This window comes from Physeter macrocephalus, unplaced genomic scaffold (genome assembly GCF_002837175.3).
Source record: "Physeter macrocephalus isolate SW-GA unplaced genomic scaffold, ASM283717v5 random_477, whole genome shotgun sequence".
NCBI classification, from domain to species: domain Eukaryota; kingdom Metazoa; phylum Chordata; class Mammalia; order Artiodactyla; family Physeteridae; genus Physeter; species Physeter macrocephalus.
Window position 1 is genome coordinate 36,494 of NW_021145763.1, and position 18,962 is coordinate 55,455.

General features: G+C 45.8%; 1 protein-coding gene across 1 annotated transcript; it reads right to left on the reverse strand.

Moving 5' to 3' along the window:
- Positions 1 to 7,215: 7,215 nt before the first annotated feature.
- LOC114485078 (GRIP and coiled-coil domain-containing protein 2-like) lies at positions 7,216 to 18,439 on the reverse strand. The gene is made up of 6 exons (XM_028485599.2): positions 18,267 to 18,439; positions 16,497 to 16,714; positions 14,827 to 15,021; positions 13,683 to 13,822; positions 11,971 to 12,172; positions 7,216 to 10,887 (listed from the first exon to the last, which is right to left on the reverse strand). Exons 1-6 carry the CDS (start codon positions 18,428 to 18,430, stop codon positions 10,817 to 10,819), a joined length of 990 nt encoding a protein of 329 aa, XP_028341400.1. The 5' UTR covers positions 18,431 to 18,439; the 3' UTR covers positions 7,216 to 10,816.
- Between the last annotated feature and the right edge of the window lie 523 nt (positions 18,440 to 18,962).

The window sequence follows — 18,962 nt, forward strand, 5'->3', positions numbered from 1 at the left end:
AAAAGCTAGGTCCTTCATAATAATTTACATAAATACATGGTTACCCACTGGAACCATCCTCTTCCTTCGCTCCATCCAAGGCAGCTCTCATCCTGAATTCCTTGTTTACTGTCTCCTTGCTTTTCTTTTTATATAGTTTTATTGAATCTATATGAATTCTTGAACATACACTCACATATCTGCAAACAAGCAACTAAAATTTTAGTTTGGTTTAACTTTATACAGAGAATACACTATATAAAATCTATTAGAACTTATTTTTTATCAGTTAATATTATGTTGCTAAGATTCATTGATATTGTTCCATGTTTCTGTAGTTAATTTGTTTGACCACTGTGTGAATATATCACAATTAATTAATTCCACTGTTGCTGGGCTCTAGGGTTATTCTAGGTTTTTACGATTGTTTTTACGATCCTACAAACATTCTGAATGTTTACTGTTGTATATATGCTGGAATCTCTCTTAAATATTTATCTTGGAGTGAGTAGAAGATAAGGCCAAGCCACTTTTTAAAGTGTTTGCTCCAAACTACTGAGATCTTGAAGGCAAACATCCTCCCCGACACTTGGTGTCACTTTTTCCTTTGCCAATAAAATGGGGATAAAATGATATTTCAGTTCCCCAATCAGGCACTTCCCTGGTGGCACAGTGGTTAAGAATCCGTCTGCCAATGCAGGGGACACGGGTTCGAGCCCTGGTCCAGGAAGATCCCACATGCCACGGAGCAGCTAAGCCCGTGCGCCACAACTACTGAGCCTGTGCTCTAGAGTCCGTGAGCCACAACTACTGAGCCCACATTCCACAACTCCTGAGCCTGCATGCCACAACTACCGAAGCTCGCACACCTAGAGCCCGTGCTCTGCAGCAAGAGAAGCCACCGCAGTGAGAAGCCTGTGCACTGCAACAAAGGGTAGCCCCTGCTCGCTGCAACTAGAGAAAGCCCGCGCGCAGCAATGAAGACCCAACGCAGCCAAAAATAAATAAATAAATAATCCTTTATTTAAAAAAAAAATTCCTCAGTCAGTAATGAGATTGTCTATTTCCTCATGTATTTGTGGGCAGTATGGGATTCATCTTTTTTTTTTTTTTAAGATGTTGGGGGTAGGAGTTTATTAATTAATTTATTTACTTTTGCTGTGTTGGGTCTTCGTTTCTGTGCGAGGGCTTTCTCTAATTGTGGCAAGCGGGGGCCACTCGCGGTGCGTGTGCCTCTCACTGTCGCGGCCTCTCTTGTTGCGGAGCGCAGGCTCCAGAAGCGCAGGCTCAGTAGTTGTGGCTCACGGGCCTCTTTGCTCTGCGGCATGTGGGATCCTCCCAGACCAGGGCTCGAACCCGTGTCCCCTGCATCGGCAGGCAGACTCTCAACCACTGCGCCACCAGGGAAGCCCAGATTCATCTTTCATGATGACTCTGCTCATCTTTTGCCTAAGTTTTGGTTGTGTGTGTGTGTGCTTTTCTTCTTGATTTGAAAGAGATCTTTTTGTTCATGATAGTGTGCTTTTATCAGTTATGTTTACTGTGAATATCTTCTCCCAGTTTATAATTGTCTTTTTACTTTCTTTAAAGCGTTTCTAACAAACAAAAAAAACCAACCTTACTACAATCCAATTTATCAGTTTTTTCTTTAATAGTTAATGTCTCAGGCATCTTTTTCAAGAAATCTTCTCCACCCCAAGTTTTAAAAGATATTCCTCTCTCTAGTCTAAGAGTTGTAGAGTTCTGTTGTTGACATTTAATCCTTAATCAATCTAGGGTTGTTTTTAAATTTTAGTTGTGATAAAATACACTTAACAGAAGGTTTACCATCTCAGCCATTTTCAGGTGTACAGCTCACTCGTGTCAAGTACATTCTCACTGCTGCACAGCATCTGCAGCGCCCGTCTCCCGACTCTTCATCCTCCCCCATGGAAACTCCGGCTCCATCAAACAACGACTCCCGCCCTGCCGCCCCTGCCCCCACCACCCTACTCTCTGTCTCTGTGACTCTGATGACCCTAGGGCGCTCACATGAGTGGGATCATACAGGATTTGTCCTGCGTGTCTGGCTTATTGCACTCACCACAATGTCCTCCAGGTTCACCCACGTTGTAGGCTGTGTCAAAATTGCATTCCTTCTTTTTTTAATTTTTAGAAGTAAAAAAAAAAAAATTTTGGCTGTACCGCATGGATGTAGGATCCTAGCTCCTCAACCGGGGATCAAACCTGTGCCCCCTGCATTGGAAGCGTGGAGTCTTAACCACTGGACCACCAGGGACGTCCCCGGAAGTTCCTGCCTTTTTAAGGCTGAATAATATTCTATCGTGTGTATGGACCACATTCTGAGTTGACTTTATGTGTTGTGTGAAATAGCAGAGTCGCACGTACATGTGGGTCTGGCCTGGTTCACTATTCTAGTCCATTGGTCAGTTTGTGTTGTACCCACACTGTATCCATGTACTGCCTTAGTTACCGTGGTTTTGTATAATTGCAATATTTGATGGGGCAAGTCCCATGTCCTTGGTTTTGCTTTTCAGAAGTGCCCTGGCTGTTGCCTGTTCCTCTTAATACATACAGTTTGCAATCATTTTATCAAGTCCCATAAAAAATCCTATTGCATGGGCTTCCCTGGTGGCGCAGTGGTTGAGAATCCGCCTGCCGATGCAGGGGACACGGGTTCGAGCCCTGGTCTGGGAAGATCCCACATGCCGTGGAGCAACTGGGCCCGTGAGCCACAACTACTGAGCCTGCGCATCTGGAGCCTGTGCTCTGCAACAAGAGAGGCCACAACAGTGAGAGGCCCGCGCACCGCGATGAAGAGTGGCCCCCCTCACTGCAACTAGAGGAAGCCCTCGCACAGAAACAAAGACCCAACACAGCCAAAAATAAGTAAATAAATAAATTTATTTAAAAAAAAAAATCCTATTGCAGAAAATTCCCTGGCGGTACAGTCTAACTAATTCCTGGTTAAGACTCTGAGCTGCCACTGCAGGGGGCATGGGTTCAATCCCTGGTTGGGGAACTAAGATCCTGCGTGCCACGCAGCCGAAATAAAAAAAAAAAAATCCTATTACGTTTTGGTTGAAATTGTTCTGAATTTATAGATTAATTAGGGAAGAACTGACATCTTTATGATATTGAGTCTTTCTACTCATGAATATGATGCATTTCTCTATTTATTTAAGTCTTTAAAAATATATTCTAATAAGTTTTGTGACTTTCTGTCTAGGGGTGTTCCATATCTTTTGTTGTATTTATTCCTAGGTATTTGGTATTCTCTGATTTACAATGGTGTCTTCTCTTTAAGTATTTCAGTTGTTTGCTAATAGCATAATAAAAACAAAACTGACCTTTTTTTTTTTTTTTTTTTTTTTTGCGGTACGCAGGCCCCTCACCGCTGCGGCCTCTCCCGCCGCGGAGCACAGGCTCCGGACGCGCAGGCTCAGCGGCCGTGGCCCACGGGCCCAGCCGCTCCGCAGCACGTGGGATCCTCCCGGACCGGGGAAAGAACCCGCGTCCCCTGCATCGGCAGGCGGACTCTCAACCGCTGCGCCACCAGGGAAGCCCAAAACTGACCTTTTAAATATACTAATCTTATAACCAGCCAACTTGCCAAACCCTAAGTTTTCTAATAATTTATCTGCAGAATTTTTTTTTTGTTTTAATGTAAGCCATCTTATCAGCTAAAAATAATGTTTTACTTCTTTTCCAGACCGTATGTCTGGAATTTCTCTTATTTTACTGCACTATCCAGGGATGTCAGTGCCACGTTAAGTAGAAGTAATCCTAGTGAGTGCCACGTTATTTTTCCTTATTTTAAAGTGAATGATTCTAACAGTGCCCGGTTAGGATGACGTTTGCTCTTCATTTTTCATTGATACTCTTTCCAATTTTTAATTCACTTAGAATTTATATCAGTGTATGTCAAATTTGATCAGATGCCTTTTCTCTTTTCGTCTGTGAATGTAATAAGGTATATTTATGTATTTTCTAATATGAAAACCCCCTTGCATGTTGGGGACCCACCCAACTTAGTCATGAGGTATTATCCTTTTACACACAGTTGGATTCGATTTGTTAATCAAATTTTGTTTAGAATTTTTGTAGCTATATTCACTGTGAAATGGCTTGCAATGTTCCTTTCCAATTATATCTTATCGGTGGATCAGGGTTTATGCTGGCCTTATAGAGTAAGTTGGAGAATATTTCCTTTTTATTGTCTGAATAAATCTGTATGAAATTGGGTCAATTGTTCCTTGAAAATTTGGTGGGACATGCCTGCAAATCCACTTGGACTTTGTGTTTTCTTCTTGAGAAGATTTTAAACACCATTTCAATTTCTACTGTAGTTACAGGGTTATTCAAGCTTTTAAATTCTACACAATCATCGTACACAGTAATACAGAGTAAATTTAAATTTTAAAGAAATTGTTTTATTTCATTTCTAAAGTTTCAGAATTGTTAACATATTTATATTATTCTCATATCTTTAAAAATCCTACTTTATCTATTATGTGTCCCCTGTTTATTAATAAAGTTTTTTGTGTCATCTCTCTGCTTCTCTTGGTCAATCCTGCCAGAGTTGTGTCTATTTTACTACTCTTCTCAAAGAACCAAGTTATTTTTCGTATGCCTTTAAAATCTCATGTGTATTTTATACTTACAGTATATCTCAGTCTGGAATAACTACATTTCAGTCTTTCAATATCCACATGTGAATAGTGGCTACTGTATTAGACACAGAAGTTCTAGAACAAAGGAATTCATTCTAAAATATTTCAAAGTCGTCATATATAAGGCAGTTTGAAAGCTGATCTGAATGAGTCCTCCTTTTCCAGGAAAGGAAGCAGAAATAGTGCAGTCATGAAATTAAGTTAGCTGCATATTTTATGGGTCCCAGGAGAAACGCACAAGGCCAGAGAGAGTGATCTCAGTCAGAAACTCAGAATGAATCATAAGAATTAAACATTGGACAACGTCCAGTGGTTAAAATGAGTTTTCAGCTTACAATGAGATCACTCCACACCATAAAATGTAGAGAGTTCCTAATTATGCTTAGTGTACGAGGTATACTGATACGTTGTTCTAGACACTACAGATCCATACTTTGTGAAAAATCGTATTTCACTCTTTGGGAAATGTATCTTATAATCTGAAACTGCACTAAAATAAATAATATAAACTATCTGTTACATTGCTCAGAACAGGTCTGAATTCTAGCCTCTACTTTGGTTATAAGTAATAAAAATCATGCTTTTGTGTGCAAACAAGATATCAAAAGAAATCAATTGTGAATAACAAGCAGTGCTCTTAGCAAAGGGTGAGACTCTTTTTAGAACCTGGTACAGTATGGGCACAAGGTCTGTTTACTGATTTTCATGTTTATAAATTTTCTTAATTTGAAAAAGAATCCCTTTCACTGAAAGTCTGTGGTGTCTTCGGTTTTCTTCCATCTTTGCGCCACTAGACTTAATGCACCACTACCCCTCCCACCCCGTGCAGTGAGTCACGTTTATACCTATGCTCTGACAAAGCAACTGGAAAATACATCACGGGGTAATGTAGATACTCTGAAGCCAGGCAGACCAGGCTTCACGCACAGATCCATTTCCTCGGGGAAGTTACTAAGAGTAAAGACCGAAGTTGAAACATTAGTGTTCTCCAGGGAGGGTGGCCTTCTGGTAATCTACTGGGGTAAGAAAAGGAGCAAGAGGGCACGGCCAGTTCTCAAGGGCCCTCCCTAGGAAAGCGTACCCTGTATCTAGCCAGCAACAAGTTAAGAAACAGCATAACATTTAAAGTTGATCAAAAGCCAAACAAAACCCAAACACCTGCTTTCTTCTAAGTTACCAAAAAAGATACAAGAAACACAGATAGCAGAAATCGCAATGTCTTGGATAAACTACATTTTGAATTGCTTTTGCTAATTAGGAAAGCAGTAACAGAAATGACCTAAATGTCACTGATATTAATTTCAAAAATATTTAATTTTTGCATTTAGAATTTAGTACATTCCTCAGAAAAGACTTATAGCCACAAACAATGGTTTCACTGGATAACATTAATGTTAACCTTCTTGCTAATGACAGTGACAAGACTGTGCTGAAACTAGTTTGTAATTATACATTGAAAGTGGAAAATAAAAACATCTAACCTTTATTGTATGTGTCCTATGTCCCAGACACTGTGCTGAGTTAGCCTCTGACTGCATCATTTCATTTAATCTCATGAGGTTATTACTCCTATTGGGAAATTAGGAATGAGTTAGTTGCAATGTAACAGGAATTATACAAATAGGCAAATCTACAGACAGAAGGCAGATTAGTGGCTGCCAAGGCTGGGATGGGTTAGTGGGGGAGAGGCTAACAACGAACGGGTAGGGAGTTTCTCTCTGGAATGATGAAAATTTGGGATGGTTTCACAATCCTGTGACTACACTGAAGCCATTCAGCTGTACACTCTACGCAGTGAGTTTTATGGTAGGTAAATTATATCTCAATATTTTTAAAAAACACAATGTACAAATTATGTAAAAAAGAGAAAACTGTGTGCTTCAGGTGTGTAGGAAAAGAATGCATAAAATGAACATGTTTGTCATGAGAAAACCATGAATTTATTGTTGATCCTCTTTCATTTACACTCTCATCCACTTTTCCCTCCTCCCATATTAATTTAGATCAAATGTGACTCAATAAATATTTCAGCATGTTTTTAAAAGAATTCTTTTTAAACATAAACATTATCAAAACTAAAAAAGCTAAAAATATTTCCTTAATATCAAATCTGTTGTCAGTGTTCACGCTTCCACTTCCAACATCTTTTTTTTTCAGTAAAACTGTATTTTTTTTTAATTGGAGTATAGTTGATTTACAATGTTGCGTTAGTTTCTGCTGTACAGCAAAGTGACTCAGTTATACATACACATATATCTACTCTTTTTTAGATTCTTTTCCCATACAGAGTATTGAGTAAGAGTTCCCTGCGCTATACGATAGGTCCTTATTAGTTCCAACATCTTTCAATAAAATTTTACACATTAGCTACATCAAATAATCTATTAGTTCCACTTTTTTTTTTCTCGGAGAACCCGCGTTTGGAACCTTGTTTATTCGTCCTCCGCCTCTTGGCCGCTGCCCAGCCACCATCCGGGGACCCGGCTCGGCGCTCTCCCGTGTCGAGTCTCTGCTCGGCGGCTGCCGTTTTACGTGTTCTTCTCCCTCTGGAGCAGGTTCTCTCAAAGGTTCCTTAGAAAGGACGTGGGAAGTAATTTTTTTTTTTTTTCCAGTTCTTAAGGATCTGAAAATGTCTTTCTCTTTCCACTTAACTAACCGAGAGCTTGTGTTTACAGAATTCCAGGCTGGAAATCATGTTTCCTCAGAATTTTGAAGGAATTTCTCCAGTGCCTTGAGGTGTGCAGTGCTGCTGTCGAGAGGCCTGATGCAGCTCCCCTTTCCCTCCTGTGTCCTGCGTATGTGACTTGTTTTTTTTCTCTTTGGAAACCTTTTAGGAGCCTCTTTTTCTCCTAAAAATTTACATCGATATTCCTGTTTCATTCATGGACAGATCTTCCTCCACTTACCATGGGGCTATGTTCCACTAAACCCACTGAAAGTGGAAAATGCGTTTAGTACACCTGACCCCACAAGCATCGTAGCCCAGCCCACCTTAAACATGCTCAGAACACTTACGACAGCCCGCAGTTGGGCAAAATCATCTAACACGAAGCCTGTTTTATAACAGAGTGTTTACTATCTCACGTAACTTGTTGAATTCTCCGCTGAAAGTGAAAGCAGAACGGTTGTCAGTGTACCGACTGTTCACCCCTCTGGTCGCGGGGTGACCAGAGTCATAATTCCAAGTACGGTTTCTACTGAACAGGTATCACTTTCGCACCATCAAAAAGTCAAAAAATCTTAAGTCGACCCGTCGGAAGTTGGGACTGTCTCTACTGGATCTTTGATCAGCCCTTTATTTTGAACTTGTCTTTTAGTTGCACAAAGCTTTCTTGCAATATTTCTTTGAAAATTTCTATTTCTTTTATTTTCAGAGACACCATTAAATTCTGAGCTTCCTAGATTAGAACGTCTGCTTTGTTTTGTTCAATTTTTTTTTTTTTTTCTGTTTGAACGTTAACATCACGAGCTCATTCCATATTGTTAACTGAAGGCCCCGGAACTCTTGCCCCAGGCTTCCGCGACCTCTGCGCGTCAGCTTAGCCTTCTTTGCGCTGGGCTTTGGTGGGCTTTCCCCGCTCCTTCGGGGCGTCCGGAGCCCCTGCGTTTACACGTCTCGATCCGGGGTGCACAGACATGCTGACTTGAGTCTCGGTCCCAAGTCCTCACCCTGAGAGAATCTAGGTGGTCTGGCTCGGGTAGGGCCCTGCACCTGGTCCAGGTGACCATGGCTGGGCCTCCCTGCATCTGTATGGTGTGTGTGGAGAAGGGGCGGTGACCGTCCTCAGAGAGGAGGGGTGAGGGCGGACTCTGGAGAGGTGGGTGGGAGTGGGCCCATCCTCCAAGGAAACCAGGTGGTCACCTGCATTACTGAACCCGAAATCACGTTTCCTCACCATAGTCAGCGTTCGACTCACAGGAGCCTTTCTATTTTTTTCAACCGTAATAACCTGAATGTCAGAACTTGATTCTCTTCCCATGTACTCACATTTTGAATGCAGGTGAAAAACATTTCCCTTCTCTATACAGCCAAATACATAAGCAACCAAACGCTTTTTAACACTCATGGGTGAAAAGCAGCCCAAAGACACCGCAAAGTTGTGACAGGTTGTCCTCCTGGGCTTATGCCGAAGCCACAGCTGATTTTCAGACACCAAATCAAAACACAACAGTCTTGCACCAAGTGCCACCACCACGTTCCTATTTAATCACACGCGAGCATTTCTGTGTGCTCTGTTTACCGAACAGCAACGCTGTTTGTACCCTCGCGGGAGCCCTTGGATTCATCGCTGGCTAACGTGGGGTAAAGGGCGCGGCGCCGCGCGCGAGCAGTCCACTGCTGCCTAAAGGGATGTAAGTCTCCACTCACGCTGTTTGCAGCATAAGCAGAGTTCGCTGTACAAGAAACCCGCACACCACAGAGGCCAGAGCTTGAGAGGTGCCCACGGAAAGGCCAAGGTGGCCTGAGTTTCAGCCGGAAGGTGAGTGTCAGACGCGGCAGGCACCACGGACCCAAAGCGCGACCTGCGTTCCTCCAAGCACGCAGGGTCCGAGGTCCCAACTGGTAAAGACAGCAGAGAAGGAACCGAAGATTCACTTCATAAAGCAACTCAAAATGCCCAGGAGACCTCGGCTAATAGAAGATGGAGCGGGCATAACAGTGCAACACGTTTAATAGAAATATTAAAATAATCATTACATTTCCTCTCATTGCTGAAACCAGGGAAGGATACCTTTTGTAATCAAAGTAATAAATTTTTTATCTTGCAAAAAGGCATTTTTGTTATGTCCATAGGTAGAGACTATATTTCAAAACAAGTTTTTATAGACTTCAAAGAGGCCTGGACTTGCAGAGACGGTGAAATTTATGTAAATACTGTGACAGTTATAGCGCATACTGCTGGCATACTCATATTCACAGCTTATAAGGAAAAAACTAAATTTAAACTTTTAAAGTCAGCTCTGAAATAGATGCATTTCGTTAGTACATTCACTAGTAGGTCTGCTCTTCTAAAACAGGAGGAAGGACAGACGTGGAGATTTTTGTTTAAAGAACAAACTCAACATGTCAGCAGCAAACTTCAGTTAAATTAAATTGGAAACCAAAGTTCCCAGTCACCAAAGTACAAAGTCAGTTCACCAGCTGAGACTGAAGATCGGAGTATGAACTGGAAGCTGAGAGAGCTTCCCAGGGCATACTGTGAGGCGATTTTTTTCCACGAAGAAATACCGCAACTAGCATTCTCACGTTTATGATTTAAGGACACGTGTTTGATGGGCTCCATGGAAGAGTCAGAGGCGCCCGGGCAGGTGACCCGCACCTAGAGCTGCTCTCGGGCGCTGTGCGATCTCCCAGGGCCCCGTGCAGCACGCAGCAACCTGTCCGCTGGGGCCGGCGCCCCGGGGAACGGTCATCCGGGGAGGCGGCCCGGGTCCCGCCAGACTCCCGGCGCGGAAGCAGCTGAAGCACAGCAGAAGCCTGGGCGGGACCCCAGGGCCGCCCCCCGCGGGAATGTGGCGACCGGGGCTTCTGATCTGACCCCAGCACAGGTTTTGAGGTAATACACTTCCGAGAAAAAAGAACAGCTCACGTGAAAGGAAATAACGAAATGAATCACATTTTCACTTAGTCTCGTAACGAACGGCAGCACATTCGCTTTACATTCCCGTCATAAAGACGTCAGCGTTACTGATAAAGCATTTTCCTTCACACCCTAACTCACAAGTTTTCTCTCATAATTTGTCACGAATAACAATCTACCTGCAGGTCTGACCTTGCGATGAATGGTCTTCAAACATTATTTTAAAAGCCTAAGTCCCAGCTGGTACAGGACCTAAATCTAGTTTAACTTCAGAATTCACAGTGCGGCCCCGACGCAGGTGGCCTGAGGGTCCGGAGGAGGGAGTGGGGTGGCCGCGTGGCCCTGGGTCTGGTGGCAGCGGGGAGGGGCAGGGTCCCTGGGCCACGGCCCCTCCCCCACTCCACCTGCCGGAGTTCACCGCGGGCCGAGCCTTTTCAACCCATCAGACACACGTACGGACGCACACACGGAGACGTGACTTATGTACACACGCTTCTGGACAAAAGAACGACGGCCATATACGTGAACCTCTTTTGCCGAATGGATTCTATTTGGTTAATAGATAATGCTTTTCCCATCGGTCTATCGAAGTCCAGACCAGCTGTGCAGATAGGACGCCCAGCCGGAGGAACGGGAAGCATTTTCCTCCTCACCTGTGGGGAGCAAGACAAAAGCGTTAATCTTCTCACACCACATCTTCACGCTGCAACTCCGTCGTCTGTCTGTCCTTTACCCTTGCAGCATTTCCTGTCTGTCCTTTACCGACAGTCCCCGAACGCAACTGAGCAACAACACACAGCCCTGTGAGCCGTGGCCGGCCGGGAGCACACATGTGCAGAAGCAGGGCTCAGTCTTGTCGGGCAGGGGGCTGAGGTCCCGATTCGGCACAGAACAATGCCGTGTGGCTCACTTCCCCGGGGAGCAAAGCTGACTTATCACAAGTCATACGTCAAGCAGGAAAGACACACGCGGTCTGTGAACCTGCTGGGACCTGACACGCAGGGAGCAGGCGTGTTACCACGTGCTCGGCCGGCAGAGCGCCAACCTTCCCCGTCCAGCAGCGCCCCCTGCACGCTGCTCGTGTAGGGACCAGGGTGGCACTTTCTGTCGTCTTTCCTCACACAGAGGCTGGAAGTTTTCCCCTGTTCACATAAAAGTGAAACTGCCCCAGAGAAGGAGAGAGAAGACTCTTAAGAGCAACCAGAGAAGGGAGGCACGGTGCCTCACTGCCTTCGAAGGAGTGAACAGTTAGGCCCACAACGGTCTTCTCAGCAACGAATTCGCCCCGCTGGAAATTCTCCGCAATGCACTTCGCGCGTAAGGAGAGCTTTCCGGCGGAAGGTCCGAGGTGCAGGTAGGAACGCACGCTCCACGCACGGTCCCGGGCCTCAGCAGCCCCAGCGGGGACGCTTCTCCCCCACGGCCCTGTGGGGAGCGACTCCCGGGGGGCGGGGCAGGGTGAGGACGCCTACCACATGATAAAAGTACCACACAAAAGGAAGCTGCGCTCGTGGGCAGAATTCAACGCTAGGATCGCAAACCCCATTTCAAAGAACCGGAAGATCAAACTGGACGCTGCCCTGCTGCCTGCTGTGTGAAAATGACGCAAACACACCACAGCTGCCCTCAAACGTTAAAGAGCCAGCTTTTCAACCCCACCCACGGGGACGCACGCGGCAGAGCGCGCCCAACGGACAGAGCTTCAAAGCTCTGGTCTGCGTCCCAGGCGCGCGCACCTTGGGCTGCGGCGGCCAGCCTGGCCTTCTCCTCGGGGCTGAGCTGCAGCATCGTGTCCACGACGGGCAGCAGCCGCGCCCGCTCGCTTCCCGGCTTCAGGAGAATGAACTGCAGCAGCACGTTCTTCAGGTACTCCAGGTTGGCGGCCGACTGCTCTCGCGCCTGGTTCCTCTCCAGCCGCCTTATTTCACTCTTCAGAAGCTGGTGTCAGAGAAAGGAGTGCAGACGGGTTAACACGGCAGACCGGACGCACGCGGTCTTCTTCTCTTCCCTGAAACGCCCCCAAAATGGCAACAAAGGAGCGACCAGGCCGGGAGAAAAGAGTAGAAGAGAAACGTCAAGAGGCTCCTAGGAGCCGGGAAGCAGGCGCCGTGGGAGACGGGGCCCAGGCGCGCGGCTGCAGAGGGAGCACCGCGCACGGTGGGAAGCGGGGCCGAGACCGGGGACCGGGGTGGGGGGATAACGCGGGTCGGCGCCCCCTCTGCGCGCGGCAGAAGGGGGCCAGGGCTCAGGGCTCCGGGAGGACAGACTGTGGGCCACGCCCACCGCCATCCCCACTCCCGCCCCTGCCCGGCAGGCTGGCAGGCAGGGTGTCCACAGCCAGAGCCGCTACAAGACGAACAGCACTTGACCAAACAAAAGTTGAGTGCACGACAGAGAGACAATTCACAATGCGTATCAATCAGAAACTAACAGAAAAGAGGGAACAGCACGACGTGAAAAAGACGCAGGATGGTGAATATCTGAGGAAGATTTCTGGGTTGAAACAAATAAAAATACATGGTTACATCTTATCGTTTCAGGTTAGTCCATGAAGAGTGGCCAGCTCTGTCCTCAAACATAGGGTTATTTAAAAAAGTGACCTTAAGGTCTAAGAAATCATGGGACAATGTCAGTCTGTGGAAGCATAACATCTGAAAAGTCACTCAGGTTCTGGGCCACTTAGTGATTTTTTTAGCTGTGATACAGCTTTGACAATGTGGGAAAATGTTATTTTATATATTTTACAGAGACGCATACTAAAATAGTTAGAGGTGGGATGTCACGATATATACAATTTACTGCAAATAACCGAATTAACTCAGCATTAAAAACGTAATTTGACAAGGACAGCCTCAGGCCCTACACTGAGGTAGGACCATCTATTTGGAGAAGCAGGTCCAGGGCAGAAGCAGGCGCTTTTCAGACAGACACAAGTTTGAACTTTCTCCACCCTGATCAGCTTGTTCTCACCCAGAGATGATGAGGATTAAATACGATAACATAATGTAAAGCGCAGGGCCTGGCTTGTGAGAAGAGGTCAACAAACAACATGACTGTACTACAGAGAGTTCGGGTGCAAATAGCTGCGTAATCCTCAACTGCCTGGTTCCTACATGCTTACAGAGTCGACTTTAAACAGGAAAACCTCGCATGCCACTTTGCCACTAATTGGAAGTGCTCTACGGTCCACGTCTGGAATTCAGGGACTCGCATCCGTTCAAGTTTCACTCAAGCAAATGTGGAACAAGGACTTGTGAACAGCTGTCTAATCTCTACATCTATTCTGGCTTCTGAGAAAAAGTAGGAATTAAAATAGTCTTTATATAAAAGATATAAAAGCCAAGAATATTTCTCCATTTCAGAAACGTAACCTTGTAAGGGATCAAGGTGTGATGGAGGCATGAGTGTATGTGTGGAGGGCTTCCCGGAGGTGGCATCCCGCCCTCACCTTAATCTGCTCCATGAGGATGGCGTTGGTGGCTTCTGTTTCCCGAAGCAGCCCGTTTAAGTGGTCGGCACTTTTTGTGGTGGAACTGAGCTTTTGAACCAATTCTTCTTTGGTGAATTCAGCGTGCCAGGAAGGAGGTTCTGCAAGGAATTGCCCCAACAATTAATTTCCAAAATGAGGGGACACAGATGAAGATTCTAAGTAAGAAAATACCTAAGTATTGACACTTTGCTCTGCTCTCCATCCCCCATGGCCCAGTTAAAAGGCTGCATGTGACACAGGTTAAGATGGACTCTGCCGTGGAGCGGGCCGCCTGCCTGGACACAGGCTCGACGAGCTCGTTCTGGAAGCAGTTAGGCCAGCGTGTAGGCACCAACTTACTGATTCATCCTCCTACATCTGTTAATGTCCCGAGAACTGGTGTCACTTTACTCATAAAGGAGGAAGTACCAGCAGTCACTGATCACTTAAATCACGGTCTCTCACAGGATTTTCTACCAGGGAAGAAGTGGTATTATTACTCAAATCTAATACATGAGGGAAGAGGCTCAAAGTCAACAAGAAATTTTGGCAAAAATGGCAAAGCCAAGTCTGACTGTGGAGCTGTGGCCACAGCGTATCAGGACTAACTCTTCCTGGGGGACAAGGGCCGATCAGTCTAGGACTGAGGACACAACTGGTCCTTGCTCCAGATCCTGGAGACCCCGAGATGGCAAACAGTCATCTGAACTAGGAACATTAATGCGCATTATAGATAAGAAGAAAACAGTCCAAAACTTTACTACAGTTAACAAGGCACGTTTAGCACGACCACTTCATCAAGAGGAAAAAAACGGAAACTGTCAGTTTCTTAGAAGGGTGAGAGAAATTTATCCTATTTCACACACCACTACAGAACTTCCAACCACCTATTTCTGGCTCAAGCTTTGGGCTGAACTTTTTATTTTGTTTAAAAAAAAAAATTTGTTTTTTTTTTTTTTTTTTTTTGGTTTCATTCTGCAGGAAAGTTTTCCATTTGAAAAAGGGTGGAATACTGAAAAAAAATTTTATTAGAGTAGCTCAAGAAAGCATTTATAAATCAGAGTAATTTTAGCTGGATAGGACAGCAGAATTAACTAAAGGCACAATGCAGCGGGAAGCGTACCGAGTCTGGCTTCGGGAGGACGGAGCAGCTGCTCTAAGGACTGCGCGTGGATGCCGGCAGAAGATACGGACTCGGTGTCCGTGGTCTCCATCCCCTCCCCCTCCTCCCGGGTCGTGGCCGGCACATCCAGAAGTGGGAGGTCTGTGCTTCTCCTTTCTCGAAGGCTCCTCAAAGGTTGCTGGGAAGAAGCTGGGCCTGTTACATGTTTTTTTTTTTTTTTTAAAGAGTAAGAGATTGTCCAAAATTATGGATTCAGCATCAACAGAGATACCCAGTAAAGTTAAAATTATTCTAGGGGTGACAAATGATATGGTAGGGAATCTGAGAAACCAGGAGACAAGCAAATGGTGTAGAAAGAGAGAACTTCTGCAACAGCCCAAACAACTTAGTTATCGACCTTTTAACCACTTAACTCAATTCAGCGAAAGTGGTACTTGCTACCAGAGTTAAGATAATCCATTAGATGACACAATGCAGAGGCCTGGCCAGCTGCCAAACAAGGGCAAAACCCCTTCAACCAGATTCTGAGGACTGGGTGTTTACGGCACTGCAAACTCTGGGACACCACACTGTCGCTGAGATCAGCTCCGAGGATGCTCTCGCTGACCACTGGCCTCACACTCCAACCTTGCTGGTTCCTGCCACTGCCCGCCCCTTTTGTGGCGTCCAGCAAAGAACAGCCCCGAATCCAGGGCAGGCTGACTCATCACAGTGCCCGGCCGGGCCCCCCTGCTTGCTGATAAGCAGCACTGACTAGAACTGGAAGATTTATAAGATACTTCCGAGCATGTTACTTTATTAATCCCAAGAAACCGCACGGTCAGAGAAATTAAATGGCTTGGTCCAAGATCTCAGAGCTGCGTTAGGGGCCAGAATTCTGACCAGATCTTTCCACTTCAAGTTTCCTTTATTCTCCTTTCCATGAAGTTCCCTCTCCCGCCCCCTTTTTCAAACATTAGCCCTTCGGCTGCCTTTGCTGAAGCACCTTCCTGAAAGTTTGCTAACTGCTTATGCTACTGCTAATTCCTGATTCCAGTGTCTCCCTGGCTGGTTACTTTCCTCTGATGACTCCGGGCATAGGTTTCGATCCTGAGGACTGACCACAGCTGCCAATGCCCTGGTGACAAGGAATCAGTAACAAGTATAAAGTTGATAGTTAATACTGAAGTGTGGCCTCAACTTGGCTGACGGGTTCCCATCTCTTCCAGGAAGCAGAATGGAAGTCGTGTGTGTGGTTAAACTTAAACTCCACTAATTACAAACCTGAAAGGGAAGAAGCTGTGTTTGGCCAAATGATCCTACAAGTTCAGCTCTTCCTAGAATTTCTGATTAAAGGACAGACGTATTTGAAGACTAGCAGTGAAGAACACTAAACGAATGCAGTGGACACTGGAATTTGGACACAGGTCTTGAGACCAACAGAGCGTCCGTGAGTCGGAGGAAAACCCAATTACGTGAAGGTTGGTACCCTGAGGGGTGCAGAGGCTGCTGTAAGTACTACAGGAGGGTTCAATGTCCAAGTCTCCTCTAAGTAAGCGGATCCAATATTCACTGAGCACAGCACTGACGCTGGTGGTCACCCAGTAAGTCACCTACTTCCTCAGGACTGTGGGAAGCGCAGACACACAGGACAGGACAGAGACGGCAGTGTCCCGAGCATACATACATACTTCTTGTGGACGGCTCGCTCCGGAGCTGGAAGAGCTGGGCCTCCAGCCTGGTCAGCTGCTGCTGCAGCGTCTCCACCGTCCGCCGGTGCTCCTCCTGCAGTTGCAGCACCTGGTCTCGGAAGCTGCCACGCAGGGCCTCGTGCTGGGCCGAGAGCTGACTCACGGTCTGTGCATGCTCAGACTTCATCGCGGAGTTCTCCGACTGCACGGCGCACAGCCTGCGGAGACGGCCGCACCATGTGAGAGCTTCCACCCCAGACACTGCCTTGCCCCGAGACGTGGACCACACGTGCACCTGGGGAACTGAGGCAGGACACAGACGGGCCCCTGGTCCGAGCAAACTGGAGCTTGTGTACCCCTGACACTTCAACGAAAAGGTTAATGGCAGAGCAGAGAGAAACTAAGCTGCTGGGGTAAAAAGATACGACGACCGCATCTACCATTCTTGAGGTGAAGGAGATCTCCCTGACTGCACGTGTAGAAGAGTTTCTCGGGAGGGTCAAAAAGGGAGGAGGCGCTATCCCATAATACGTGCTGTCCATCTCCCAGAGACCCTCACACTGAAATCCATCTTGGCTAAAAGATGCACACGCATGGTGGGCAAGGCCCTTGGTCAGATCAGATGTGGGAAATGAAGCAAGATGCTTGGCCAGAGGAGCAGACAGACCTGGAAGACGGCCCCGATATGAGCAATTTCAATCGCCCCTTTAGCGCACTCCTCATCAGCAAGGACGCCCACACCCTCCTTGGGGTGTATAGCTCTGCTTTGCTTCTGTCATAAAGAAACTGCTGCTCCGTGTGCTCCCCCCACATGTTCTGTGCTTCTAATAGACTCTGTGCCTGTATTACAGCCTTGGTCTCGAGCTCAAAACCACCCCGGCCATCACCCGGTTCAGACGAGGGGCCTGAGCTGAGGAAGTACACCGGGTGTTCAGATGAGAAACCTCCGTCACAGTTTATCAGAGCACAGGGCTACATGTGGAGCATGAAATAACTGCACTTCAGTCGTGTTAGCACTATAGTCACAACCACCCTTCTAGAGTAAAGAATAAGTGCTGGAAACTTCTGATGTAAATAGCAAGTGACCATCACTGTGTAAGCTAATCTCATGGAAAACCTGGTGCCAGGTAGTCAGAAGACTGGTGGGTCTTCCTGGAACTGTGAGTTACATGATTAACACAGATAAGTCACACTGTGGAAAGGTCAAAAGCCAAGCAAACCAAGTGCTTTCTACTCATAAGACGAGCACACCTGAGCTCTGCAGAGCATCCCCACACCCTGGACAGAAGATGCTCCGTGAACCCAACTGCTGTATCCCAGGAGCTCAAAGCTTCTTGTTCACAATAATCTGTCTATTCTGCCGACACCCCAGCGACTCCTGGGAGCACTGATTAACACAAGTGTGGCAATGTGACAGGCCGAGGATGCAGCTGCACAGGGAGCTCAGTCAGCAGCTTTCGGAATGTTCTCCTCTAGAGAGAAAGAAAAGTGCTCGTCTTCTGACACCTGGCTGGAAAGAAGCATCTGGCCAGGAAGGCCACAGGAGACAGAACACTGGGTGAGCAGATAAAATTACTCTTAGAAAAGCTAAGTAGAGAAAGAATCAAAAGGGGGAGCTCTAAGGTAGAAGTAGCAAGTCACCAAGCCTGTGGAAACACCTATTTGCAACCATCAGCCTGAATCCTCCCCAGGAGCACCACGCCGGGAGCTCCAGCAAACACATGCTCTGTTGCCCGGCACCCACGGGCCTGCTGGCGCCACCAGCCTTACTTCTCTCGGAGCCCGGTCTCCTTGGACACGGTCTCCTGCAGCATCCTGTTGTGCCTTTCTAGCAGGGCGTCGTGTTCAGACTGCAAGGTCTGCAGTTCAGAGACGTTGATCTGTAAGTTATTTTGGGTGTCTTGTAATTTGATCTTTAGTTGGTCAATCAGCATTTCCAGATGATCTCTGAAACAGAAATAGTTAAAAAAATTTTTGAAAGATGTAAAACTGATTTTGTGATTTCAAATAAATTTTACTTTAATCATGTAACCTTTCAATGTCATACTCTGCAATTATGATGATTCTAAAGGAAATATAATAATCACAAGAATTCAGAGAATAGGATTAAATATGAAATAAAAGACACTATAATCAGACCTCAGATTGCAGACACTACATGTTTACAAAAATCTCTGAATTTACAAATTTCACATTCAAATGGAGTAGACCATTAAATGGCATCAAAATAGTCTATTTTATATTACAGGACTATGTCATTAGTTGAAAAAAAAAATGCAGTTCTAAGGTAACCATTCTGGGAACAGCATGTTACACCAAGTTACAGTGAAAGAAAGTCTTTGGAGAAAAACAGCTAAAACCTATAACTCTTGTGACAAGTGGTATAATACACTATTAATTTCTTTTTTAAAAAACTATTTAACATATAAGAAAGAAGAAGGAGCTTAAAACATTTACATTAAAATA